This window comes from Apis laboriosa, unplaced genomic scaffold (genome assembly GCF_014066325.1).
Source record: "Apis laboriosa isolate Shangri-la unplaced genomic scaffold, ASM1406632v1 scaffold11_cov152, whole genome shotgun sequence".
Lineage (NCBI taxonomy): Eukaryota > Metazoa > Arthropoda > Insecta > Hymenoptera > Apidae > Apis > Apis laboriosa.
Window position 1 is genome coordinate 1,319,725 of NW_025221020.1, and position 26,948 is coordinate 1,346,672.

The window sequence follows — 26,948 nt, forward strand, 5'->3', positions numbered from 1 at the left end:
GAGGAGAGGAAGGAGATGGATGGGTGGAAGCGGTGGAAAAGGGCGGAGAACACCTTGCTGACCGCGTGGTATCAACGCGTGACCGAATCTTACGTGGCGACATGGCTGTTCGGGGTGTTTCAGAGCAGCAGAATGTCGGCGAGCACCGCCAATGGAGGCGGGGGCGGGGGCGGTGGAGGAGGCAGCGGCGGAGGAGGAGGAGGCGGAGGGGTCGGGGGCGCCCTGACGTTGATGGGCTGCGTGAGAGAAGCGTCGCCCCCGCCGCAGAATCATCATCAGCATCATCAACATCATCGAACGTTGGGCCTCGGCGAATACTCCACGCAGAACAGCGTCGATCCCCTTCCGAAAGGTGAGTGTTCAATTATTCGTCGAAAAAGAGGAGAAAAAAAAAAAAAACACGTAGAAAGCATCGATACGAGGTTGGGATGGGATTAAATCGCGCGTGGCCGTGGTCGTGGCGCGGGCCGTCTAGACGGGATATTTGGAAAACGTCGTTTTCCGCGAGGATCGTATTTTCAAGGTCTGAGACGCGGATTACGACGTGTCGCGGCGAAACGAGCCGTGCCGCGAAAAACGGATTTACGTAAACCGCCGCAATTTATCCGCAATTTATCCGAGGGAAAAAACGTTTGTACGACGTTCATTCCGATTATCTTTTCGTCCATCTTTCTTTCAATCGGGAAAAGAAATTTTTTTCTTCACGGCAATTATACGTTGTGACGCGTGGATCTGTACGTGGATGATGGATCGCGTGCGAGTCGCCGCCGCGGGTTTAGAAAACACGGCGGAAAAGTTTGTGCAAGAGCGGAAAGGGAGGGGAGGGATTAAGGTGAAAGTTTCCGGTATAAGATTTCTGGTTCCGTTGAACCACGGTTGAGCCGCGAGAACGCTCCGACGAGAACGAGAATAATGGCCGCCAACGAGTTATTAAAGGGTAATCCAGCCGAGTGCCCTTTATATTCGTCGTCTTCGTCTCGGAGTAGGAACGTGACTCCGGGTCGCCCGTTACTCCGGGACATTGCGTTTCCGAGTGGGTCCAACGACCTCTTTATTTTCATTAGCCTCCGGTAAATTGCCAGCCACTCGGGGCTAAATTAACTCTCGTAAGCTAATATCTGAATCGGCCGGCTTGATTACCGATTAAACTTAAACTGTGTTTTCGAGACGTGGCGCTTCGGGCTTGGTCGCGGATGGAAAATGGTTCGCTTCCCCGTTCCCTTCGTTTCTAATCGTATCTCTTATGCAAAAATTCGAAACGTCGCGAAATCCGAACCGACGACTTCGTTTCAGAGCGAATTTTTCCGGCCCGAAAAATTCTGTATAGAATCGAACGGGTTTAACGAGTTCGAGTCGGATACAGGCGCGTGATCAGACTTTGGCGCAATTTTATCTCCGAAGAAAGAATTGTTTAGGCGTTAAATTATCGAATCTACGAAAATATATAGAAATAATCCAACTTTGGCGAAATATCTTAATACGTAATAATACGATGATCAAATTTTGGCGTAATATTCTATGAGAAGAAAATAACAAGCGTATTTTCGAAGCACTGTGTAGACGCAAGATGACCGTAAAGCGATCGTCGAGGCGATGAAACGGGATCAGCAGATCTCTGCAACCGCGTTCCTTCGGTTTATTCGTTCGATTCGAAGCCGAAATTAGGCAAGCCACGGTTATGTAAACGTCCGCTGAGGGTTGGGGGGACGGAGGGAATCGAGAGTCGGTCTCCTCGCCAACAGTGGAAACAGCTGTTTTTTGTTGCCCACCGACGGAGAGATCGACGTCGAACGATTGGCGCGTGACGTTATTTTTCACGGTTGAGCGATGTCGCGTGAACTGATGCGTGAAAAGCACACTCGCGCCAGAGTGTCAAGTACACGCGAAACATTTTTTTGCGATCGACCGTGTTTCGAAGAAGACTCGACGTAGACTTTGCCAGAAAGCGCGAGAACGCGCATCGATTAACCGAAAAATAAAACGCAACGGATAATATCCTTTTCCATTCCACGACTTGTCCATGAGCATTGTAATATTGGGACATATTCGAGTCGAACGGAAATTCGGCGAAGAAAGGCGGGGTTACCCCAGTCGGTATATTGTGTAAGAACACGCATACACGGTTATTTACAGAAAGAGTCGGGAAACTAGGCCATGGTCAATCGCGAAATGAATGGCCGCTCGAACGCCGCGTATAGCGTTACTTTTCACGGTGCTCCATCAGGAATTATAGGATTATTTCCAATTGCTCCGAAACTATTCGCTAAGTCGGGAGAGACTTTCGTTTGCAGATAAATTAAAACGATTAGCCGCGTGAAAGCGAAGAGTGGAAAAAGAGGCGACAGCTCGAGATCGGAGCAATAATCGGCCGAGTGAAATTGCCGACCGAGTATTGGCGTTCGACGCGGTAAGCCGACTTTGGTCGCGTAGCTGATAACGTTGAAATATAACTCTACGAATTGAAGATAAGCGTGAAGTATCTTTCGGTACCGTCGGTTCAATACGGATGTAAAAAAAAAAAAAAAATTATATCGTTGTTATATAGTTAATTTCGACCATATAAGGAATATCAACTGATAGAGTTATCGTTAATCTTATCGATCGTGTCCCGTATTATCAAATCTTCGAGCCAGTTAAGTGCATACCGTGCATACACCACTTATGAAACGTAAATTTCGTGATACGAAAAATCCGGATGCAATATTATGAGGATCTTTTGGACCTGTTTGGTAACGTAGACACCATCCTACACCATTTCCTTCGTTTCAATCGCGTCGCGTCATACGGTACATACGGTCGGATAGAAATATTTCGATCGATCTCCTCGAAAATCGTTCGTGGTGTGCGCGAATTCGCTCGTTACAAAGGATAGGATTACAAAGGAAGGGTTTTCGAGCACGTAAGTCCATCGACGGAACGTGGGGTGTCGGGAGTGGATCGGTCGGAGAGCAACTATCCCAACCGCCGAAACGAAGCGATGGAGGCTCGGTCTCGAGAGGAGAGACACGGGATAGGCGGTTTTAATCGCGACCGAGGGTTTCGCCGCTACCCTCCACTTCTGCTCCCATTCTCCCTGCCTTTTCGACGATTCAAAGTGTGATACCCTTTGTTCCCCTTTCACCTTGGCGACGTCACCTCTTTGTCGCCACCCTTTTTTCCCTCTTCCGATACGCCGCAATTAAAAGGCATCCGTGCGTTAACGAGTGCCACGCAACCTTCTCGAGGACTCGTGTTATTTGCTTATCCAGCAAGCTCGGTGTCGCCTCCCGATAACCTGCCATTCCTCTCCTCTCCCCCTCTCGTTTTCCATTCCCAAGAGGAGGGTTGCGCTCGCTCGAGCTTTCGGCCAGCTTCGTTCATCGGAATCATATACGAATCGATACGATAAAAGTACGCACGTGGAAAACGGACGAAAAGGGTGGGACGGAAGGTGGTATTCGTGGAAGTGGGCCACCGCGGACGAAACGTGGAAGGGGTCGACGCATCAAATTCGTCCCGAAATTAATTTTCAAGACGCGCAAGAATTCCCTTTCCACGCGGATTTCACTCTGCGTTCCTAAAAAATAGATTTTAAGTAAAAATACAAGCGAGGGATTATCAGATTCTCGATCGATAATCCTTACCATCCGCGCAAACATTTTTTTTCCCCTTAATAATCTCTTTACTCTTAATCTCTTTAATCGGACGTGTTATCTGTGAAAACGTGTCCCGTCTTTCCTCCTGCTCGTATTTATCAAAAATTACACGATATTTATTTATCTGTCGTTCGATTCGAGATCGCAATTTCATCCAAGAAGAAAATAGAACGAAACGGAAGAGCGAGCCGTTTCTAATCGAGAGAAAACTTGGACGAGGGTATTCCGTTTCGTTTCTCTCGATCGCTCTTCCAGAGTTTTCACTTCCCATCGATACCACAGGCGGCCACGGCTCGAAAACATCAGCGACAATATCTCGTTCGTTGCGCAATCGTTCGGGAGAAAGTTCTTCGCGCGAGATCTTCGTTTCGTTTCGTTTCATTTTTTTCTTTTTTTTTTTTTCGGACAGAGCCGAAGAAGCGCCGCTTCCACCCGCTTCGAGGCCTCAGGAAGATCTTCCGTCGCAAGAGTCGGGGCGCGGCTGACGTTCGGCTGGTCACGAACGCGGAGCGAGAAGCTGAGCTCGTCCGGGTGCCGAGGGAGGAGATCACCGACAGACATCCCGCAGGACGTCCCGAGGAGGCTCGAAGCAGGAGCGCCAGCGAGCTGCTCACGGACTCGTGCGATCGAGAGAGGTATTTATCATATATGTATATATTGTATATATATTTTTATTAATTAATATATAATTATTATTAATATATTATTATTTTATATTATAATATTTTATTATTATACATATATATATATATATTGTACATATTATATTATATATATTATACATATATTTTATATATATTATAAATATATACATATTGTACATATTATATTATATATATTATACATATTATATACAAATGGATTAATTTCGGATCGTACAGCAATGTTTTCGTGAGAGAATGACATTTCTCGTTCGTTTTTTGCTTCTTGTCCTCCTTCAGGGACGCATACGCGGACGTTTCTTTCTTTAAATTATTAATTAAAGTAAAAATGAGAAGAAGTTTTTAAGGATACAGAATCATTTAATTAATAATAGAAAAGATATACGAAGATACTGTTTTGTTTCAATCAGCTGTTTCGAAAGTGTGATAACGTCTTATATAGTGTTCCTGAAGAGAAGGTTAATTTTTTGTTAAATGTCCAATTACTTGATTCCTTCGGGTACTCGTATGAAGATTTTCTTTAATTTAAAATTATTCTAAATGAAAAATTAAAAAGAACTCTTTACTGATACAGAAATTTGATAAATTATTGCTTCGAAAGTATTGTAAATTCGTTCCTGAAAAGAAGCTTAATTCTTTGATTAAAGTCGATAATTCTTTAAATTAAAATTGAATTAAAAGTTTCTTTTTTTTATTAAAAAAGACTCGAAGATATTGTTTTATTTCATTCGGCAATTACTGTTTCGGAACCCTTTAATTGAAGAGAAGTTTAACTCTTTAACTTCTTCAGGGACACATACGAAGACTTTCTTTAATTAAAATTATTCTAAGAAAAAAAATTAAAGTTGAAGAAATCTTTACAAAAAAAAGTTAAAGATATTTTTTTTTTTTTCTTAACAATTACTTAACAATTATTATTTCGAAAGTATTATAACAGAGTCTTTAACATTTTATAATGTTTCTAAAAAAAAGCCTTTAAGCCTTTAACTCCTTTAGTGACACATATGCGGACGTTTCTTAGAATTAAAATTTAATTACATTAAAATTTTAAGTAAAAAAAAAAATTAAAATCTGTCGAACAATTCTTTACTAATAGAGAATCATTTAATAATAAAAATAAATAACTCGAAGATAATGTTTTATTTCATTCAACACAATTGCTTCGAAAGTATTGTAAATTCGTTCCTAAAAAAAAAGTTTAATCCTTTAATTAAAGTCGATAATTCTTTAAATTAAAATGAATTAAAAATTATAATCGAAGAACTTTTTAAAAAAACTCGAAGATATTGTTTCGACAATTACCGTTTCGAAAGTATTGTAACGGATCTTTTGACGTCTTATAGTGTTTCCGAGAAGAGAACCTTAACCCTTTGACTTCTCCAGGGACACATGTGCAGATATATTTCTTTAAATCGAAATTATTCTAAAAAAAAAAAAAAAAATAAAAATCGAAGAGCCTTTACTAAAAAAAAATTCGAAGATGACATTTTATTTTACTCGATCAACTATTTGAAAAGTAACGGTGCCTCTTAACGCGATGTCTTGGAAGAGGTTAAGAACGCAATCGAGATATATCGTACTGTTACCGTTCCAACGAGCGATCCGTGTGGAAAAAGGTGCAGGCTGGCATCGTCCTCGCGCCGCTCCTCTAAACAGTAAATATCGTCGAAACCATTCGACTTTGTTTCGCTTACCACTCCCCCCTCCTCCCTTCATCCTTCTCTATCCATCTTCTCCGTCTCCGTTATAGACACCGAAAAGCGTATATCGATCGTTCCGCTAACGATAATAATCTTTAAAATTTGAGCGAACGAGCGAACGAACGAAAGAAGGATCGACTTTATCCTTGGCCCGATTCGACCGTGATCGAGTTTCGCTTTTTTCCACACGGCTTGTCGAAACATCGCTCGAAAACCGCACATGCGTGCACACGTGACTCGATATCGCGCCGACCTATCCTTCCCCCCACCCTTTCCCTCCCCTTTCCCCTCCGCTCCCCTTTTATTTTCGTAACTCGATTGCAAATACGAGGCTCGCTCGGCCCAATTCGATCGACCCTTCCACTCTTTCGTAACGTAACGCAACGAAACCTAACGTAACCGTCGATCGTCGCGGTTTAAAACTCGCCTCGGCCGGCCTTATAAAAAACTTGGAAGCTGCTTTTTTCTCTCCCCACCCCACTCCCTCGAATACAGTTTTTTCTCCGTTTCTCCGACACGATCGAGTACTTTCTTCATTCGTGCTTTCTTTTTCCACAGCGTGTTCCTGAGAAGGACAGGGACGATAGAGGATTCGTTCGTGAAGCTGAGAGGAGGGGCCGGAAAATTGTCCGTCTCGCACGACAGCGTGTTCCCAGGGGAGGTACCACACACCCGACCACTCTCCTCCCTGGCAAGCCTGGCCACCCTAGAGGTTCGTATCACTTCTTCTCTTCGTTCTTCTATTCGTACCCGAATAGAAAGGGATAGGAAAGTGGAAGAAAGGAGAGGAAGAAATTGGAAAAAAAAAATTGTTTCTCGATCGAATTTCATTGCTCGATCCAATTTTCGATATTTTAGCCGCGATTTTTTTGTGGATATGGATCGAGATAGTTAAGAGAAATCACGGGGGGAGGGGGATCAGTTCTCGAGCCGAGATAAAATGGTGGAGGCAGGTGGTTGGAAAACAATATCGCATCACGTTGCTTGATACACGGTGATTGATGTAATTCCCGCGGAGAATGATAAACAGAGGCGCGGAGGAGGCGTTATTCTCGTTATCCAATGAGCGTAAATGGCCGGCTATTGCATTCTGGGCACGCGTGAATCGAGTTAAAACGATTACACATGTCCTGGATCGGCTCGTGACTCGTCTTCCAATTTCCTCGCCGCGGGTTAACCGCGGTTTCTTTTCTTTAAATCGTCCGTCGCTGCTGTGATTTCATCTTCGAGTTTTACGACGTTCTTTCTTTCTTTCTTTCTTTCTTTCTTTCTTTCTTTCTTTCTTTCTCTCTTTCTCCTCCCCTCGATAAAAGGATTCTCGAGAGTCGTTGGATTTCATCCCATCGTCCGACCGTGAACTTGGGCGTCGAAACCGAGCACCGAAACGTGGAAACACCTCGTTGAATTATTTATGAGGCGAGCGTGACACGGTGAGCGAAGCGTACGCGGAAAATCGAGGGAGGCGAAGCGGTTTCGATTTGTGGTGGTCGCGTATATTACTTTCCTTCTTTTCGAGAATGTTGTTCACGGAACCGTGGAGGATCGACGGATTGGATTGAATATCGAGAATATACGTTGTTCAAGATTCCAGCCGATTTATAATCGTTTGTTTCTTTCGTTAATCGCTCACGCGAGATTTTAAATTTAGCGATCCGTGAAAATATAGGGTAATAGAGATAATCTATCAGTTGTGATTTTTCACATTTTCTTATAAAAGGAAGCTAGAAATTATGTATAAATTTAGAAAGAATTTTTCAATTCAATCGATAAAAACGTTCAGATAAAAAGAATTTTTCAATTCAAAAAATTGCGATTTCTTGTCCAATCGATAAAAAATTCAGATTCGTATAAAAGGATGCGAGATGTATAGATTATTATAAATTTAGAAAGAATTTAAGAAATTGATTTTTCGTCCAATCGGTAAAAAATTGAAATTTGTATAAAAAAATGCAAAATTTATAAATTATAAATTTAGAAAGAATTTTCCAATTTAAGAAATTGATTTTTCGTCCAATCGATAAGAGCATTTAGAAAAAAAGAATTTTTCAATTCAAAAAATTGATTTTTCGTCCAATCGATAAGAAGTTCAGATTCATATAAAAAAATGCAAAATGTATAAATTATAGATTATAAATTTAGAAAGAATTTTCCAATTCAAAAAGTTGTGATTTTTCGTCCAATCGATAAAAACGTTCAAATAAAAAGAATTTTTCAATTCAAAAAGTTGGTTTTTCGTCCAATCGATAAGTTCAGTATTCGTATAAAAAGATGCAAAATGTGTAAATTATAAATTTTGAAAGAATTTTTCAATTCAAAAAGTTGTGATTTCTTGTCCAATCGATAACAAGTTCAGATTCGTATAAAAGATGTATAGGTTATTATAAATTTAGAAAGAATTTTCCAACTTAAGAAGTTGTGATTTTTCGTCCAATCGATAAGAACGTTCAGATTCGTGTAAAAATAATTTTTCAATTTAAGAAGAATCGTTCTTAATTATATTACATTGCAAACAGGTTCGTATAAGTGGAGTAACTAACAATCGGATAAATGGAATTCATGTGAACGGGACTTGTAGATTATATGGAAGCATTGATAAATTGTGCTCGTCCATTTTCATTCATCGATTCGTTTGTTTACGTTCCTCGATTTATTTATATACAATCGCCTGTATTTATTTATTTACATTTCCCTTGTTTACTCACTTTCCTTTATTTATTTACATTTTCTCACAGGTACAGTTACCTCTTTTCCCCCTCGTTTATTTACACACAGGACGGTTAAATTAACATTCGATCTAAGAGAGGAAACGAATAATGATAAAATTTTTGCGTACGACGAAACCGCTCGGTCGGGATCAAGGTTTAGAAACGTTGTCGAATCGATCTTCTCGCGAGATGGGAGAAAAAGCGGCTGCGGTTCCGTTCTGATAGGCGAGGAAAGTCACGGGTTTGTTTTCGCGTTCGAGGAAATGCACGTGACACGTGGAAAGAGCGGTCTCTCGTGACCACGGTGTCCCATTTCTCCCTTTATTTTGCAGCGAAGGCAAACGAGGAAGAGCAACGAGATCGAGCACAAGGAGTACAATCTACACGTGGTGCAGAGTCACAGGATATCCCTTCGGGTAATTTCTCTTTAGACTTTTCGTTCGATCGAGCATCGTCTAATTTTTTTTTTTTTTTTTTTTTTACATTTTTATTTTCGAAAGAAAATTCGTAGAAAGACGAAATGTGAAAACGATTAATTCGAAAGATATTATATTTCACGTTTCGTTATATTTGTTTCATATATAAAGGCAATTTCGGTATCGGTGAAATGTAGGTCACAGAGACGACAATTAAACGAGTAACATTTGTGGACAATTGCCGAGCGTATATGCTATATATTTGCAGGTGCTCGAGCAAATAAAGACGGTCATAGAGAACCAGAACCAGCTAGTCTCGGCCACATCATCGGATTCCACGAGCGTCGTGCACGTAAGTATCGAGACTCGTTGTCAAGTATCGAATTTTTTGTATCTAGAAGAAAAAAAATAGGAAAAAAAGAAAAAGAAGAAGAAAGGAAAAAGAAAAGATAAAAAAGAAGGGTCTGAAAAGTTGGAACTTTTACTTCGTTCATCGACCTCGTCCGGGAGGGACATCAATTTTTTTCCTCGGTCTTTTTTATCTCGATGAAATAAAATCGAGAAGAAAAACAAACACGGCAAAAGACGAAGATAAAGAGAGACAAAAATATATCGAGGCTTTGAAATAATTCTTCTTAACGAGGCATTGTCTTCTTAAAAAAATCGAGTTTTATCGCTTTTTCGAATTTTCCTCTATCGAATGTTATCTTGACGCTTGAAACAATAACTTGATAGCGCGATAACAGAATGGAGAGAAGAGATAGTTAGATAGTTCAATTAAAAAGAAAAAAAGAAGAAAGAAAGAATTTGTCGATACAACGGATTAGATTCCGCGCGCAGCGTTCTTTGCTAGTTGTCATATGTCGCGTCATGCGCCGTTTTTGCGTTTCAGGCTGTCGGTAAACGTTATCAGCAGGAAACCGCCGAGCTAAGATAGCAACGATGAACACTTTTCGTTCCTAGTATCGGTGTGATCGCGTAGCACTTTGCTACGGTTCGGTGATTAGTCGCGTACGCGATGCGCGCCTGTCAACTTGCCGCCGTTCTTTCCGTGTTTTCCGTGCTAGCGTTCTCTATTAATATTATATTCGACAAGGGGAAGAATTCCATCTCGCTTTGGTTTCGCGTTCTCTCTCGTGTTCGTCCAAAGACTCGACAAGCATGAAACATTGACCCGTACGAGATCGCCCTCGGATAAATATGGCCGAAAAGAGATACAGATCGTTGAGGAAATTGTTCGACAAAGTGTCGATTTTAACGTCGGTTATCTCGAAATTTCGCAAGATATCAACGGTAAGAAGGAAGTGCTCGTCCCGTCATCGGTGGGGAAAAAACTTTCTCTCTATCCGCTGGGAGTTTCAAAGATACGTTCTCGTGTCTCGGTGACTTGTTATTAGTTACTTTCATTCGTTGCGTCACTTCCATTTACGTTCACGGCATCGATATGTGTATACATATATATATATATAAATAACATAATATATTATCTAAATATATATATTTAAGGTTGTCAAGATTCTATTCTATTTTTCGTTTTCCTTTATCGTGATAAGTTTGATATATTTTCTCGTTGTGAACCGAGACGTTAATTTGCGGTTTTTTCCTCGATTTTCAGAACCGTTTCGGGCACGAGAAGCAGGAGAGAAAAGAAGAGGAGGAGAATCAAGCTAAGGTGAGTAGTCCTCTTAATCTCCAGAGATCTCCACCGGTCCCCGCCATCAATCCCGCCATTCGTCTTAATTTCGAGGCTGAGAGGGGGGAAAAAAACATTGGATATTCCGCTAATGGTCGAATCGTAAATCAGCATTAAGGGGTGGGCGAACTTCTGCGGGCAACAGGTGGCGAATGGTGACCGATGGAGATCCGTTGATTTTTCTCGTTTCTCAGTGTTTTTCATCGTGCGACGCCAACGAGTCGGAAAAACGATTCCATCGATCGCGCGCCCAACGTTCCAAATGGCTAGGTTTTACGTTGGAAACGAATCGAGAGGTTGGAGGATGGGAAAGATCGAACGCAATATTTCTCTCGCAACTGATCGTTCGCGTTCCATTAACGGGAATTTTTAAATACGAAAAGGAAAACGAAGACTGTAAAATTACGCGGGAGAGGAAAGAGACAAGTATCCGCTTGTGCGAGCGAGAACGAAATAAAATCGTTCCCGCAAAAAAAGTCGCAGCGCTGACAAGAGTGTATTTCGTCCCTTTTACGGCCGCGCTCTCCTTGTTCCGCGCTTCTCTCTCACGTTGGACTTGCTCCGCTTCTCCGGCATGGCACACCGCTATTATTTCCGCCTGTACCATCGCGAATCTCTGCTAGCCGCTTTTATTGTCTGGCTCGCGACACACGACAAACCGTTAAAACAATGCCCGGTCTACCCGTATATATAAATCGAACCACCGACCGCCTACTCCGCGGAAAACGCTTCCACGAACGTGTTCCGCGTTAAAAGAAGTGGGTTATTCTTTATCCGATTCAGCCGTTTACTTTTTAAGCGTATATGCTCGTTTGTAATGCTAGCCTACATATCTGGTAGCCATTTAAAGCGTCGCAACGTGTTGCGTGTGATGCGGAGGTTTAAAGAGAGAGAGAAAAAAGAAAAAAGTAGAATCGCAAATGAAAAAGAAAAAGTTTCGGTATGAATCATTCTAGGTTAAGAATTCGAAGATACGTTCAAACCGGTTAGCATTATATATAGAGGTACGTATATTAAAGAATTATAAACAGTCGTTTAGAATAGAAAAAAAGAAAAATATATTCGAGAGTGAGCGCACTGTGAATAGGACAGTGTACGAGAACGACGCGATATAACGTTTACCGTTACTTGGCCCGAACAACACTCGTTACAGCGAGGATGGAACCATCGAATGCTTCGAGTTGTGGTTCTCTGCGTGTTAACTCGCTTTCGGTTCATTGGAAAAATCGAGAGAACAGGCACGGCACTGTCACAGCTGGTAAAGTTGTTTTCTTTCGATCGTGTTTGCAATTATGATGACTAATTGCACTTGTTGTCACGCGTTACAGATTTACATTTATATTCGCAACACACGACACGTGCAAATAAATTTCATTATTCTAATGAAATTCCTAGCACGACCTCGCTTGTAATCAGTTGATATAAGTTTCATTTTTTTTCATATGGAGTGCTTTTAAATCTAGAAATTTGCATGATATTTATATATATTCGTAAGATAACTTCAATTTTCGAAATGTAAATTTGGTAATCGTTATCGAATAGATTTGTTAATGTCTGAATGACATCTGGCGTTATTCACCATATATCTTGCACGTATCGAACAAAAGCATGGTAATTTCGATTCAAACGTTAAGCGTTACGGATACGGTCGGTAAAGTGGAGTGAACCGTTGCTAACTGAGAACATTACCAAATGAGTAACGACAATTCCTGTCGGTAAAATAAATCTGTAGATAGTACAGTTTTCTGTCAAATATCTTAGCACGCACCTGCAATAATACGATATCGATACGAACACCTGATGAATGTTTGTTAACATTCTCGGTGACTCCGACTCGTCGTTATTTATCATATATTTACAATTGTAATCGTACCAGTTCTTTTTTTATGAGATTTTATAATTTAAAACGAATCATTGCGCTCAAGAGTTAGATAGATGAAGCGTTTAAAATTAGCTGACCGATTTGTAGCTCGCGAAAAGAAACTTTCTTTGTTCGTTACGTAAAAAGGCTTATATACTCTGGCTTCGTTTCGATATGTAAACGCTTGTGAAACTAGAAAATATTTAGATTTTAATTTTATCGCTATTTAACTCGATCGATAAAAATTTAACTTTATCTTTATCTCTGCATCCTTTCTAACAAAGATATTATTTCTCAAAACTTTTTAAAAGTTTTAAGTTTTTCTTTTAATTAAAAAAATAAAATATACACTTTATTCGGAATTCAATAATTCAGAAATCACACAATTCTAATAAATCTCGCGTTCTCGTAAATATTTAAGGACCGAATATTGACGAATGATTTATCGCGTATTGAAGCAAGGCATTTATAATCGAGCTTGGCACAAGTCCGTAAGCCAGTTTGGTATTTGCGTGGCATTTATTCTACTGCGTTTTGCTCTCGTCACGAAATACCAGCAAGGCCGGCAGCGAATCCTTACAAACCCTCGCGAAGAATTACCGTATCGTTAACTTATTCGATGAATAAAATCTCCACCTCTTTGTTTATCCAATAAAACTGCTCGCGTATCGAAATACCGCTCTTATTTACGAAAACAAAGATCCTCGTCGAAAATATTGCTTCCCCTTGAATTTCTACTTTCCATCGTGCTTTCCCTCAAAAATTCTATCATCATTGAAACCGCGTTTTACGAAGGCATCGCACGACTCGTCATTGCGACAGAATATTCCGTGAAATTCACGGTGGTCTCGACGATGTACCGGGATTACGGAATCACGATCCCGATTCGTAATCCGGAACGATCACAAGACTCTTCTTATTGAAACATTTGTTAATACAAGAGGAGGGGGGGAGGAAGAGGGGAGCGCAAAAACAAACAAACAAACAAAGAACGAAAAAAAATATCGATTTACCATTTGGTCATGGAAAGGATCGAAGCGACGAGAAAGGAATGGTTACGATAGGTCAGTGACGACAAAGGAGAAGAAAATAAAAAAATATAACGGCCGAACATCCTGAATCGAATCACGTTTCTTCAAAGATAAGACCGTTTGCTTTCTAAACATCGGTGGTTGAAGCAACGTAACCGTAGAAAGACCGATCCTCTGCTACGTTTTCTGCGGTGTTGAAACGTTTTGTCAGGACGAAGTGAATGTCTAGGTAAGAGGACAGACCGAGGCGGAATAGAAGTGGGAGCTTTCGTGCCGCGGTTCGGCTGGAAGCGAACAGCTGGCAAGCTGGCAAGATTGGTAGCACCGTTACCGCGTTCGCTTATTCGATTCCTCCTCGTAGATCAGTCTCCTCGATCGTACATCGTCCCTCTTTTTCTCTTGTCAGGGGTCATTAGTCCTCAGTGGTGTACACATTTTACCTCGTATACGAAACTTTTATCCTTTCTTTTTTTTTTTTTTTCCATGTTATGTAAACCCCGTTTAAATATTCTTGTATATTATCATATACTTGACATATATACTTGACATTCGGACACGTTCACGAAATAAATACTGCCGATTTTTACCCGATAATACTTTTGTTTGGAATCACGTAAATACGTACAACGATAATTATTTTCTTTTACCAATATACAATTTTTCACAACGTGATCGAAAAATTTATCGATTATATATGAAAATTTGGAATCTGTTCTCACACGTAAAAATTTAACAAGAGAATCGAGATCGATTCGATTTATTAACAACGATCGAGAAAAAAAGAAAAAAAATATAATTCGAATCGTAATCGCGGAAACAGGGATTCGTGCTGTGGTGCTCGATCGCACGATTACGTCCCTGTCACTTGTGCTACCTCCACGACCGGCATTACCACTTCTTCTCGCCGAGCCGAAAGTCACCGAGCCGAGGAGGAAGAGTCGCCGCCGCGAGCGGCCAGTACGAAACGACGTGTTTTCCGCGCGCGACACGCGTGTATTTCTCTCTCTTTCTCTCTCTCTCCGATCCCTTGTGGGTCGAAGCGAAGCGAAGCGAAGGGCTTCCCTCGCCTAGTTTGTTACGATCGATCGTGGCGACACGAAGGTCGAGGCGGCTTCAGTTGGAAGGTGGCACTTCACCGCGATGGTGAACCGGATTCGCGACCACGTTGGCCCTATCGTCAAACTCGATGTAGTTTTTCCATTGTGATCGCTGATCCAATCACCGATCGGTGGAAATATCGCGATACAAATATTCTCGATGGTGGATCTCGGTGGTGTATATACGGATGATAGCTTCGTTCTCGTTTCCGTGTATTTTCGTCAGATTTTCGATAATGATATTGTTTTTGCATGGCTGCGAAAAATTTGCGGTAAGAGGACAGGTGTAAAGGCGTAAATTCCACGTAAGATTCCAAAGGTTTGATATCTCTTTGAAGACAATCTTACCACGATTATCAATCTATTTCGATAAATTCAGATATCGCCAATCGGTTCCGTTATCGATCAAAGCGTAACAAAAAAAAAAAAAAGAAAGAAACAAAAACAAATTAATCCGTCGATCGAAAAAAGTACGAGATCGAAGAAAATTATAGGGAAATTTTGTTAGCGAATTCAAATTCGAAACCTCGACCTCCTCAATCCCATCTCCCACGAATCGAATCACGAATGTACCGCCGTTTCCTATCCAATGTTTCAATGGCCGTTTTAGAAAGCGGAATAGGTAATTCGGGATAGAGACAATTCGCGATTGTATTCCGAGTGTTATCCGGGCGTAGTCGAACGTTGCATCCCGCGTGCAGGAGGCAGGAGCCAAGTAGAGAGGGGTGCAACGCGTTTGGCAATCAGAGCGCATCGATCGGTTAATTCCAGAGCCGGATAAACGACTCTCGGTGTCGGTACGAGCCGACGATGGAAATTAGCATGCCTCCACGACCACATTCGTCGTTACTTCCTTTTCCTTCGCTTCAGTAAACGTACGCGCTCGATGGAACGAGCCGCAGCGCTGCCTCTCTTCCTTCTTTTTTTTTTTTTTTTTTTTTTTTTTTATTTTGTAACAGTAGGTACGCGAGTTCTTTTCTTTTCTCTCTCTCTTCCTCTTCCTTCCCCCTCTCTCTGTTTGAGCGAACGTTTCGTATCATTCCGTGTCATCTCGTTTTTCGATTTTTCGACGAGGAAGACAATCGTGATCGAGGATGGTAATAGAGGGATCTCGCGATTTCGTTATTTTTGTCGGGTTAACCTCGGTCGGTTATGTGGAAGGAGAACAAGCGACGTTCGATCATCATAGGCGAAACGATCGTTTTAACCGTGTCGTTGACTTCACGGTGTATACTCGAGCTCCACTCGCCTCGTCCAGTCGCAATTTAAATATTTATAAGAACGAGAAACACGGATTCGCTTTACGGGTCGTTCGTACGGAACGATATGTTCGTTTCAATATTCTTCGCCGCGATATCTTTGAAATCGCCAAAAAAAAAAAAAAAAAAAAAGAAAACGTAAGAGTTCGACCGAGTGGAATTATACATTCGTTACGCGTAAAAGAGAAGTTTGAAAAGAGAATGTTATCGATCATCGTGAATAGAAGATTGAAATATTTCGTGAAAGGCTGGATCCGAAGATGTAATAGACGAATTGAAAATGTGAAAGGTGTTAGGGTGTCGGGAAGCGAAGAAATAGGTTAGTATCTCGTTAACGAACGATGGAGACAGGAGAAAGAAATTCGTGGCTGTTTCGCCGAATTGCAAAAAAACTGTTTTCCTTCTGCGCGTTGAAAGTGACTTTGTACGTACGTTTCGCTGGACTTCTCGCGTCTAGCGAAAAACGAGACGACCACCGTTCAGGCAACAGACTGAAATATAAAACTGGTTGTACGATTTTTCGTCGCGTATCTCACGTTACCCGTTGCGTCGATCCTCGTCGATCGATCTTTCCATTCTTTTCGTTTCGATTCACTTTCCCGTGACGCGCCACGGATACCTATTCAACGAGATCACGCGATTAAATTGCTCGAAAGAAATTCGAAAAAAAGCGATAACGAATTTTTCCATCGATAATCGGACGAAAATAAATCATTTCTTTGACGCGTTCGATCGCGATCGATTTATCGTATGCATTTACGATAAATGGAAATTTTTACGATAAATTACATTATTATCGATACATGTACAGTATCGCGCGTGAAATCGATCGTTAACGTCCGTACTTACTTTTAATACCCTTCTCGCGTCTGAAACGATATATATTTACGAAATAATTGTTCTTGATACATATATTCGTTTTAATCGAGCGTTTTAATCGAATAAATGTCGCTTTCTTTCCATAATACGTGGAGCAGCTCGACATTGAAGAAATCGTTGTCTCAAAGAGAATTTGAGAGGACTTTTCGAAAAGAGAAAAAAAAAGTTAGGGAAAATTATTCGAACTTCTCTTTCCCTCGCCAATCAAAAATTTCTCATTCGCGTCTCGCGATTCCATTCGGGAATCGAAGTTGAAAAGAAAAACTTGAATTTATTTTCTTCGCCGCCAGATCAAAGATTCTTGCGGTCTTGGTAATTGATCTTCGCCTCTTTCCCTTACTCAAAGATTTCTGCGGTAAAGAAAATTAAATTCCAAGTTCGAAGACGATTAGAAGGGAAGAAGTTCGCTTCGATCGAAGCCTCGGTCGCGTTGAAGAAGGAAAACGAAAGAAGAGAAAGAGGGGAGATTGAAAAAGAAAAAGAGAAAAGACAGAGTCCGGCGCGCAATTAGCCAGTCGGTGTGACGAAACCGCTTCTCGGCTCGGCTCGGCTCGGCCTCGTGAGAACTAGGCGAGCCTTAAATCGTATTCCGCGCGCGTGTCACTACACGCCGGGCGAGTTCTCTTTCGCTCGAAACGAGTTCTTGAGGACGCGCTCGCGGCGTGACGGAGGTCGCGAGAAGAAAGGGAAGAAAACCACCGGTGCAACCGGTAATCGCTCGCGGATAAGTGCCGGTTGCTCCTCCATTCGACCCGCTTGTCCTCTCAAATCACGCACCTTCGTAATTACAGTTTTCGACCTGTTCCTCTCTCTCTCTCTTTCTCCATTCTCCGCGCTCGTTTTTTCTATTTCGAACAAGGCTCGCATTATCTTTGCGACATCTTCCCCGTATATTTCCTTAATAAAACACCGATACTCGCGGATTATTAATCGCTGGATACTGATATATCAGCTTATAAGATAAATTGTTATTTTCTCTGCTATAATGATAGATAGAAAAATTTTCTAAGAAGAAAAGAAAGGAAGGTGGTTTCGTAACGTGGTGAATAACGATACAAAGTGTGCGATCGAAACGGTTTATCTATCGGTTCTCCACGCGATTGCAACGTAATTTCGTAGAGCGTAGAAACGAACGCAGGTGAAACCATCCAACGTCCACGTTCCCGATTCGTCGCGGTATGATGCATTTTCACGCGAGCCGCGGATCATTTTCGTGCCCTCCCCTCCCCTCCCCTCTTTTTCTTCGCCTCGTTTACTCTCTTTCCGCGTATTTTTTTTTTTTCCTCCTCGCTCTCCCTTCTCTTCCCTCTTGCATGTCGCTCGACAATGGCACGGAAACGCGAGCGTGTCGCGTCGCGTCGCATCGTGTCGTGTCGTATCGTGTCGTGTCATGTCGTGTCGTGCCACATTCCCAACATCCTGTTAACGATGATGCGAGAGCGAGCTTCGTGAAAATTCACGATCGACCACGGATCTTCCTCGTTGATTCCTCTTAACAATAAAATCGACTACACCGTCGCACCGTCGCGCGTTTCTTGTATATACAAACAAAATTCCTGTTGAAAAAAAAGTTGATTCACCCCGATGGAAAGCGAACGAATTGCAACGCGTGACTCGCGTTGGCTAATGAAACGAAACGACGACCGCAATTAAGAGGATCATGAAGGGAGAGAGAGAGAGAAAGAAAGAAGAATTATTTTCAACGTCGAGAGAAGAACCCTTCGATTTCTTCGATTTCTGATTTTCTCCTTTTTTTCCATCCAACTTCTTCCCTCGAATTTCCAAAAAACTTTCCAAATCGTCGAGGAACGGACGTGTTTTAAGCGCGGCTAGGGAATTTTCTTTTTCTCGCGCGAGCAAAAGTAACGGTGGCGGTGAGGGAGGGGGGACGAAGCGAGAATGATGGGACGATAAGATATGCGCGGGCATTGGATGGAAGAAGGCGGAGGACCGCAAGAGATCGATTCCGAGACCCGATCTCTGGTGATCCCCGCGCGAGAGGAGAGATGTGGAGCGCCGATACGAACCGTGAGCCGATCTAATCTCGCGGCTGGCCGCCGTTATCGTCAGTCCCGCGTCAACGGCCGACGGTGCTCGTAACGCGTTCGTCCCTCGTTCGTGCCGGTAATTGCACGATCGAAATCGCGAGAAATTGTCGGGCCGAAACGCGCACTGTTGCGACGTTTCCACGGTGCTCGAGCCGTGTGATAAATAAAGTACGCGGTTTGATCGATAATCGCCATGGAGACGGGCCATAAAACCTGGACGACTCGACTTGTTCGAGCCTCGAAATTAGTCGCGACGCGAGTTCGACAAATCTGAAGTTGTTCGTTATTCGAATACCTCTTGTTGTGCGGGGAGAAGAGTTTCTTTGTTCTTTTTTTTTTTTTTTTTTTTGTTTGCAGGATAATATTGTTGATCCGTTAAGGAAGGAAAAAGGTAGTAGCCTCGATCGATCCCAATTAGGGAAATACGAAAAACTAGACTGCGTTGATTCATCGACGCAAAAGAAGGTAACGTTGTTATCGACAATTTTTTCGTTCGAGAGTTTTAAAGTTTCTCCAAGCCGTGGCGGATGTCGAAGCGCGTTGTCCGGCTCGCGTTTTATTAAACGCGATTGCGCAACGCCGTCCGAGTTTTCTTTCGCCACGGTGTGCCCCGACGTCACTTTCTCTTCTCTCGTGGAAAATTATTACGTTCCGCAATTTCCGCCGGACCCGGCGGCGCGCCAACCAACGCGCGTATCCGGTTGGAATGCAAACGGACGGATCGTGCAGGTGGTAGAGGTGTGACCGAGCGCTGTGAAACACCGCCGATTTTGCAATAACAAACGATCGAACGTGTTGCTGCCGTTCGAAACGTAGTTCCAAGCGTGGCTTGAAAATTCCGCCGATCTTCTATTCGCTCGCTTCTTCAAACCCCAAGTGTTCGAAGATATTTCGATTCGTCGAAATTTTAAGCGGATTCGAAAATTATTTATTGGGAACGAATTGTACAGGAGGCTAAATATATAAGGAACTTTTTTGTTCAAGGTTTTTGAAAAATATAGATAATTTTTAATTCGATACAAATCGATAGAAAATTATCATACGTGTAAAGAAATGTGGAGTTAATTTTATTTCGTTGAAAACTTGTTCGATCCGATTTTCTCGCGTTAAAAAAATATTCTCTTATCGATGATTCGTTCGCATCCAATAGAAACGAAACGTTCTAGTTTACATTTTTTTCTTGTTTTTTTTCGCACATTGAGAGTCACCACTCAACCTGTACATTCCTAATATATTAAAATCGATTAAATTGAACGAAAGGAAAACTCTCTCGCGAAGGAGTCTTTTTTTTCGCAGCGATAGAAGCGTTCGCGTCTCTCGATCCGCGAAGAGGTGTTGGGTAAACACCGTGGGCGCCCGACGTGGGCACGTCTTTGGCCTGGATTTTGCCTAGGAAACTTACCTCGATCGATGATTCTAATCCAATAACCGAGACTAGTTAAAAAAAAAAAGACGCAGCCATTTCCAAAGGTTACGCCATTCTTCCCAACAGAACGAAACTACGGGTCTCACTACGATAGGATAAATCGCCTTTCTAACAGCGCGAAAGAATAACTTTGATAGCGATAATTTTCGGTCGAAAATGGTGCGGCGGATAGAGAAGGTCGCGTGGGAAAACACGGGTCCCCGAGGCGAACCGAGGGAAAAGGAGGACGAGACGAGGCGGTCGTGAAATCTTGAGAAAAGTAATACGCGAAAACTAGGTGGTAGTGGTAGTAGTTGGCTCGTTAAACGCAATTAGGAACGAGGGCGCGATTGTTCTGCCATCTACGGTCGAAGGATTCGCGCATTCTCAATGGCCGAAAGGAGAAGTGTATCCTCGAATCGTTTTCGTTCAAAGGATCATCGTCCACGATATACATACATATATATACACAAATAGATCGTTCGCCTCTCTTGTTTTCTTCTCGAGATCTCGAAGGAAGGAAGGAAAACGAACGAATATTCCGTGGAAATATTGCAGAGACTTTTCCAACTTTTCTCGGGGATCCGATGTGAAGAAATTGTTAAGAGTTAGAGAAGGAGAGAGAATCGTGGAGAGGAAGAGAGAAGATGGTGGTGTCCCGCCGGGAGGGTAGCATATCGTCCAACATACGGGCGATAATCGAGCAGCTGAACCTGAATCCGGTGGAGAGGAGGCGGTTGATCGACCGGACGAAGCAGGACGGCGCGCGATGCGTGGTGGGGTATCACCAGGGCGTGCAGCCCGCGGCGAAGATCAGCATCGGCGTGTACGGGTGCAAGGAGAAGGTCGGTTACGAGATACCGGGCGGCGGCCCGATCAGGCGCGCTGTGTGCAGGCTCGGGCCGGATCGGTCGAGGCCCAGGCAGGAAGCGGGGCAGCGAAAGATCTTAGCCCCGATTAAGAAAGAGGGTGCGGCCCGCGAGGATGCGGCGGTCGAGGAGGTAATCGATCTCGAAGGGAGAAACTTAACCTCGATTCGGACGGACAGACGTGTCGCGTCGCGCCGTTTCTTCTTCTTCTCTTTATGTTTTCGCGGATCCGTTCAGCTGGAAGCTCGTTTTTCTTTTCTTTTCGATACGTTAAGTTTTATATTATCTATTGATCTATCTATCTATGAGTCATTATTAAAATAATTTCGAGTTCTCGATAAGAAGCGTTCTGTTCTTGTTATATAACGGAAAGTAGTGATACGTTTAAAAAGAGAATCGAGGTGAGAATAGAACAAATAATCCTCTTTCTGGAGAGGATTAAAAACTTGATCTCTTTATCTCTGTGTCTTTCAATTTGTGGCTACTTATGATGATCTCGAGAATATTAATCCGTTGTAAAAAGTAAAAATTTCGAGAGCAAAGTTACTTCAATTAATTATCTATTGAAATAACGTTTATTCTTATCACAATCCTCTTTTCATATATATATATATATCTCGGTCATTAACTATTAAATTTTGCAAGCGAAACGACAGAGGAGAAACGAGGAATCTCTACTAGCCAGAACGCTCTACTAGCAACGTTATCGTTCCCTTTCCACTCGATATCGTTTATTATTTGTTTTCCGACCGATTACGCGATCGATCTTACTTTCCTTACTCCGTGGCCGAATTCGACGAGCTTCGAGATAGAAAATATACGGATCGGCGAACTAAAAAATTCCAATTGCTTGGTAATAAAGCGTCAGTGAATCTGATTAAATCTGCAAGGAGAAGGCGGAGGATAATGGGTTCGGATCGATAAGATCGATGAGCAAAGTCGAGGATCGACCGAGACCGAAATCGGAGAACGGGCGGACGGCGACGATCCCTCGGGCGAACCGAGAGCGATCGGTTCGAGCTGAAGATACGATCGAGGTAATCGATCAAGATCCTCCCCCCTCCCCCTCATTCTCACCTTACTCACCGCTTAAACGCTAACGTCACCGATTACACGAATTATGTTATGTTGGACACGTTGTGCGTACGTACAATGTGTAGGATAAAGGATCGGCGAGATGTTCGTGCTCGAGGATCGAGGATCGGCCACGCTCGAAGCCGGAGACGAGGCAGAGGATCCCGCCGTTGATCAAAGACGCGATCCCACGAATCGAGGAGGAGGTGATCGAGGTAATCGATAATCGCGTGTAAACGGTTCCTTTTTTCCTCCCCCCCCCCCCTTTCTATATCGAGTAACGATCGCTTTCGATCACGGTTGAACTGTGCCACCTGTAATGCCAGACTACTCGGTTAAGAAAGAGAGATTCGAGTAGTAAAGATCGGGATGGGTTTGTTGTATCGAGCTTTGTTTACCAAACGGTTCGAACACAAACGTATTACGCGAACACGCAAGGAAGAAGAAGGAAAGCTTTCCTCGTTGGGCAGAGGAAGAAAAGAAACGCGTTTCGAGACGGCACCTGTAACCAACCGGTTTCCAACGATCACGGTTAAGTGGCCTGCACTTGCTCGCCCCGATAGTGGTTAATACCGTTATAATACCGGCTGCCAATACACTGGACTCGAACAGCGTCGCACACAGCGGAGCGTGCAAAGTGTCACGAATAATAATATTCCACTCGTAATTCCATTTCTTCTTTCTCTTCTCCTCTTTTTCTTCCTCGATCGTTGGCGTCTAACACTAATTTATAAATCGACGAATTATCAACCCGTTCCATTCCAGGGCTCAAAATCGCCGAAGGACACGGTCGATCGTGTTATCCCTGTGGCCAAAGAGGATTTGCGTGAGTAAAAAGAGATTCTTTAACAGCTTAAATCAAAGAAACGAAGACCTTCTTATTCGAAAGACCGATTCTTGTTTGTCCAAACAGCGGAGCTGGAAAGCGCCAGTTTGAGCCACACCGCGGCCCATCATCGAATTTCAGTCCGGCCTAAAAACCGAAGGCCTCCGAGGCGGAGCGGGTCGCAAGTGGCGGCCACGCCCACGTCGACCATCACGACGATAGCGGAGGACTCGTTGGACAGTCTGCAAAGCGCGAACAACAGCAATGCGTCGACGCCGACGGAGTCGAAGAACCCGTCGATCGGGAGGAAATCGTCGAACCGTTTGTCGCGCACGTCCGACATTTTCGAGGAGTTGGAAGCGAAGCTGCCTAGAAAGCCGCCGAGCGTGGCCTCCTTGTCCCCGGACAGTCTGGACGCGGTGGAGATGAACGACGAGCAGCAAACAGCGGATATCCGTGGATCGATCGCGAGGAAATCGTCGAATCGCACGCCAAAGAATACAGAGATGTTCGAGGAGTTGGAGTCTAAGCTGCCCAGAAGGAGATCCGCCTCGAACAGATCGTCGAAATCGCCGGACAGCTTGGAGTCGGCCAACGGTTGGTTCTCCAAGTCGACGGAGGGCTTCGAGAAATTGATGGAATACGAGGAGGTGAAACCCGTTACGCGAAGATTGCTCGGCCCGATCTCGAAATCGACCGACCGGGTGTCCAAGTCGTCCGACAGTTTGGAAGCCATAGAGGCGTTGACCAGCGACGAGTCGATCGAGCGTAGAAGGAGCAGCTTCGAGTTGCGCGCCCGTAGATCCTCGAAGAAGATGTCGAAATCGTCGGAAAGCTTCGAGATGTTGGAGCAGATCGGAACGGAGAGCGGTGTTGAAGAGATGATGCTTCAGAAGAGGAGCAGCATCTCGGATATCAATTTGTCAAGGGGAAGAAGGTTGTCGAAGAGCATCTCGAAATCGTCGGAGGATTTCGAGAGAATCGAGACAAGCGAGTCGAGAGAGGAGGATGCGAGGGAAAGTTTGGGCAAATGTTGCAGAAGATCGTCGAAACGGATGTCGTCCGAGAGCTCTGATAATTTGGAGTCGGAGGACAGATTGGAGAACAGAAGGATGAGAAGGGCGCCGAAGAGGATACCTAGCACCAGCTACGTGGACATAGTTCCGATGGACGATCAGGAGGAGGAGAAGAGAGCGGTCACGGTGCAAAGGAAACCGTGCAGACTTCAGAAATCGTCCGAGAGTTCGGAGCTTGGCAGCACGGATACTTTAGATTCCGAGAGGAGGAACAAATCGTCCGAGAGTACCGAAACTTTGGACAGTTTGGAGAGAGATTTGGATCAGGATAGGAAACAGGAAGATCTTACGGACACCGTTGCGGATAGACGCGAGAAGAACGTAAGATTTTTCGATAAATAAATTTTCAAATTCAATTTTCAAATTCAATTCTAATTTCCTTTCTTTCTTTTTTTTTTGAAACGTTCGAGACGTAAAATTTGTTTCCGTTTTCAGGATCCTTGGACCAATAAATCCCTAATGATGTCACATTCGGATCAAATGGCGGATAGTACAGAAGACTCTAAACCGTTGATCTCGCCTGATAAATTCTATTGGCGACAATCATCGGAATCGAAGGAGAACATCGACATACATCAGCTGCTAGCCATCACTATAGTTACCAGAATGGCCGACAACGGCAACAATCAACGAAGCTCTGTGATTTATCCTAAGAAAAAGCAACAAATCACCACGTCGCAGCCTACCTCGCCAGTCGCTAAACAAGAAGACAACAAGATGATTTTTGACAATCTCCTCGTTAGCAAGAATGACGAGGATTTACAAAATATGTTAAACGGTAATATATCCGAAGTGTCTACGGATACGAAGAGTTTCAAGGAGAAGCTAATCATGTTCGAGAAACTCGGAAAATAAGCGTTACACGCATTCACACGTATTAACAGATATGCATCGTTTGATTCATTTTGGAAGACGAATAGGAAAAGAATCGATGCGGTTAAAAAATGATCAGAATTATATAAAGCCCCCTTTTTCTGTAAACTTTTTTATATCTGGATTTTATTTGTAGACTGAATAAGCTGTGGAAATAATGAAATAACGAACGAAGATGTGTTCGACTGGTTAAGACTATATAAGATGGACAATAATATAAAAATTATTCACCTTAAATTTTTATAACGTTTTTCATAAAACATGTCTTCGTTTCAAACTTGTAAACTTGAACAAAAGTAAAGGAAAGAAGCAAGTGGAAAATGATATGGAATCGAGATATGTAAAAAGAAAAAAAAAAAAAAAAAAAAAAAAAAAATATTAAGTTCGCCTGTGGCGAGAAAGTTGTAAGGTTAACGTGTTTAAACGTAATTAGCTGTAATTATTTGCGATTCGTGTGTTATTTAACTTCTTCCGTTGCAATCGTATTTTGTTTTTTCTTCTTTTCTTAACAAACTTCACATACACGATAAGATAGTCGATCATACAAAAAAATGCAGTATTAGGTGGTGCGCGATATCGCAGAGCAATATAATCGCGCGTCGTGCTTACAAATTCTTCTCGTGTTAGGAGTTAGTGTTTCTTGTTGTACAGTAGTTTAGAGACGCCAATAAATGTCGTGTTTCGTTCCACTGTGTAAATACAAAGAAGAAAACCCCGTTACAGAATTAGACACGATCGCGAAAGAAAGAATACGAATTTAAAGAATATAAAAAAGAGAATAGATAAAAATAGCGTCGACACGTATTTACAAAGTGTTTAATGGCCAGGCGAGCCATAAAACAAACACAGGGTATGTTGTTAGACAAAAACATAGTTCGAAATTATTCATATCTAGAGACGTTATGGTAATCTTTGGAAAATGCTGTCTTTCCATACTGATTTAACAATTTTTAAACGTCGTTAAAAGTAATTCGTTTGAAAAAAAAATCGAAAATATTTCTAGTGTTTATCTTTTTTTTTTATATTTTCAGTACACGATAAATGATTTTAATTTTTGATTATTTATTATTGAAATGATCAAAAATTCCATGTTGAGATGAAAAAAAAAATCATGATTTTTTGCCGTGTACGTTTAAAGAAAAATAATGATTCATCGTAGGGTGAAGAAAAGACGTTAAAGCGTATCGTCTCTATCACGTAACACCGCGTGAAAGACAAGATACTTCTTTCCAGTCTTTTAAGTGCCTTAACGAAAAAGTAAGTATTAGGGAATCGACTGGTTGCAAACATTGTTGGATAAATCAGAAACTCACTTTCCTCTCTCTTGACCACATCCCTTTTTTAGTTTTCTAGCTGATCATAAACGTCTCAAATCCCAAAAAATATGCATAGATTGTTAGATTAATAAAAATATAAATAGAGAATTGAATTAATATGTAAGAATTCTCTAAGAACGAATAAGAATTCGCATAATTAAAAGAAATATATAAATAAATAAATATATATCTATATATACATATATATATATATATATATGTATATATATATATATACATATAATACAGAAAGATCATCCGTTTTAATGTAAATAAAGCTGCCATCGTAATTACAGTTCGACAACAAAATTTTTTTTCTCTTTATTAAACCTGCATTCCAATGCGCCAATCACGTATCCTTAAAAAATTACAAAATACCTCGACACACTAAATACATTATCTATTTTATACGTGGCAATTTATGAATTTTCTTTCAACATTCCTGCATGAATGTATGTATGTCTGTGTATATATAGGTGAGTGTACAAATGAATTTTTCAGTTCAATTTTTTTTTTTTTTTTT

The 26,948-nt window shown here is 42.1% G+C and overlaps 2 protein-coding genes across 9 annotated transcripts in view; one reads left to right on the forward strand and one right to left on the reverse strand.

Annotated features, from left to right (window-relative positions):
- Positions 1 to 26,843, forward strand: LOC122719272. 8 transcript variants are annotated; one of them, XM_043944940.1, is made up of 10 exons: positions 1 to 352; positions 4,045 to 4,270; positions 6,556 to 6,709; positions 9,035 to 9,118; positions 9,387 to 9,470; positions 10,734 to 10,790; positions 22,421 to 22,549; positions 23,100 to 23,160; positions 23,248 to 24,557; positions 24,672 to 26,843. In XM_043944940.1, exons 1-10 carry the CDS (start codon positions 16 to 18, stop codon positions 25,089 to 25,091), a joined length of 2,862 nt encoding a protein of 953 aa, XP_043800875.1. In that variant the 5' UTR covers positions 1 to 15; the 3' UTR covers positions 25,092 to 26,843. The 8 variants fall into 8 exon arrangements, with proteins under 8 accessions (XP_043800875.1, XP_043800893.1, XP_043800883.1 ...); XM_043944967.1 differs by lacking the exon at positions 1 to 352 and adding an exon at positions 2,628 to 2,729; XM_043944958.1 differs by lacking the exon at positions 22,421 to 22,549.
- LOC122719342 (glucosidase 2 subunit beta) overlaps positions 26,716 to 26,948 on the reverse strand; it is a 2,918-nt gene continuing 2,685 nt past the window's right edge. The window contains exon 2 of the mRNA XM_043945081.1: positions 26,716 to 26,948. This exon is cut by the window's right edge and continues 1,291 nt beyond it. The gene's annotated coding sequence lies outside the window, so the exon portion shown is untranslated.

What these genes read in the sequence shown, in the direction of transcription:
- LOC122719272 (XM_043944940.1), top strand. Translation starts at nt 16, where the DNA reads ATGGATGGGTGGAAGCGGTGGAAAAGGGCGGAGAACACCTTGCTGACC. An exon ending in CGTCGATCCCCTTCCGAAAG is followed by an intron (nt 353 to 4,044) that starts GTGAGTGTTCAA and finishes TTTTTCGGACAG; the next exon opens with AGCCGAAGAAGCGCCGCTTC. An exon ending in CAAGCCTGGCCACCCTAGAG is followed by an intron (nt 6,710 to 9,034) that starts GTTCGTATCACT and finishes TTTATTTTGCAG; the next exon opens with CGAAGGCAAACGAGGAAGAG.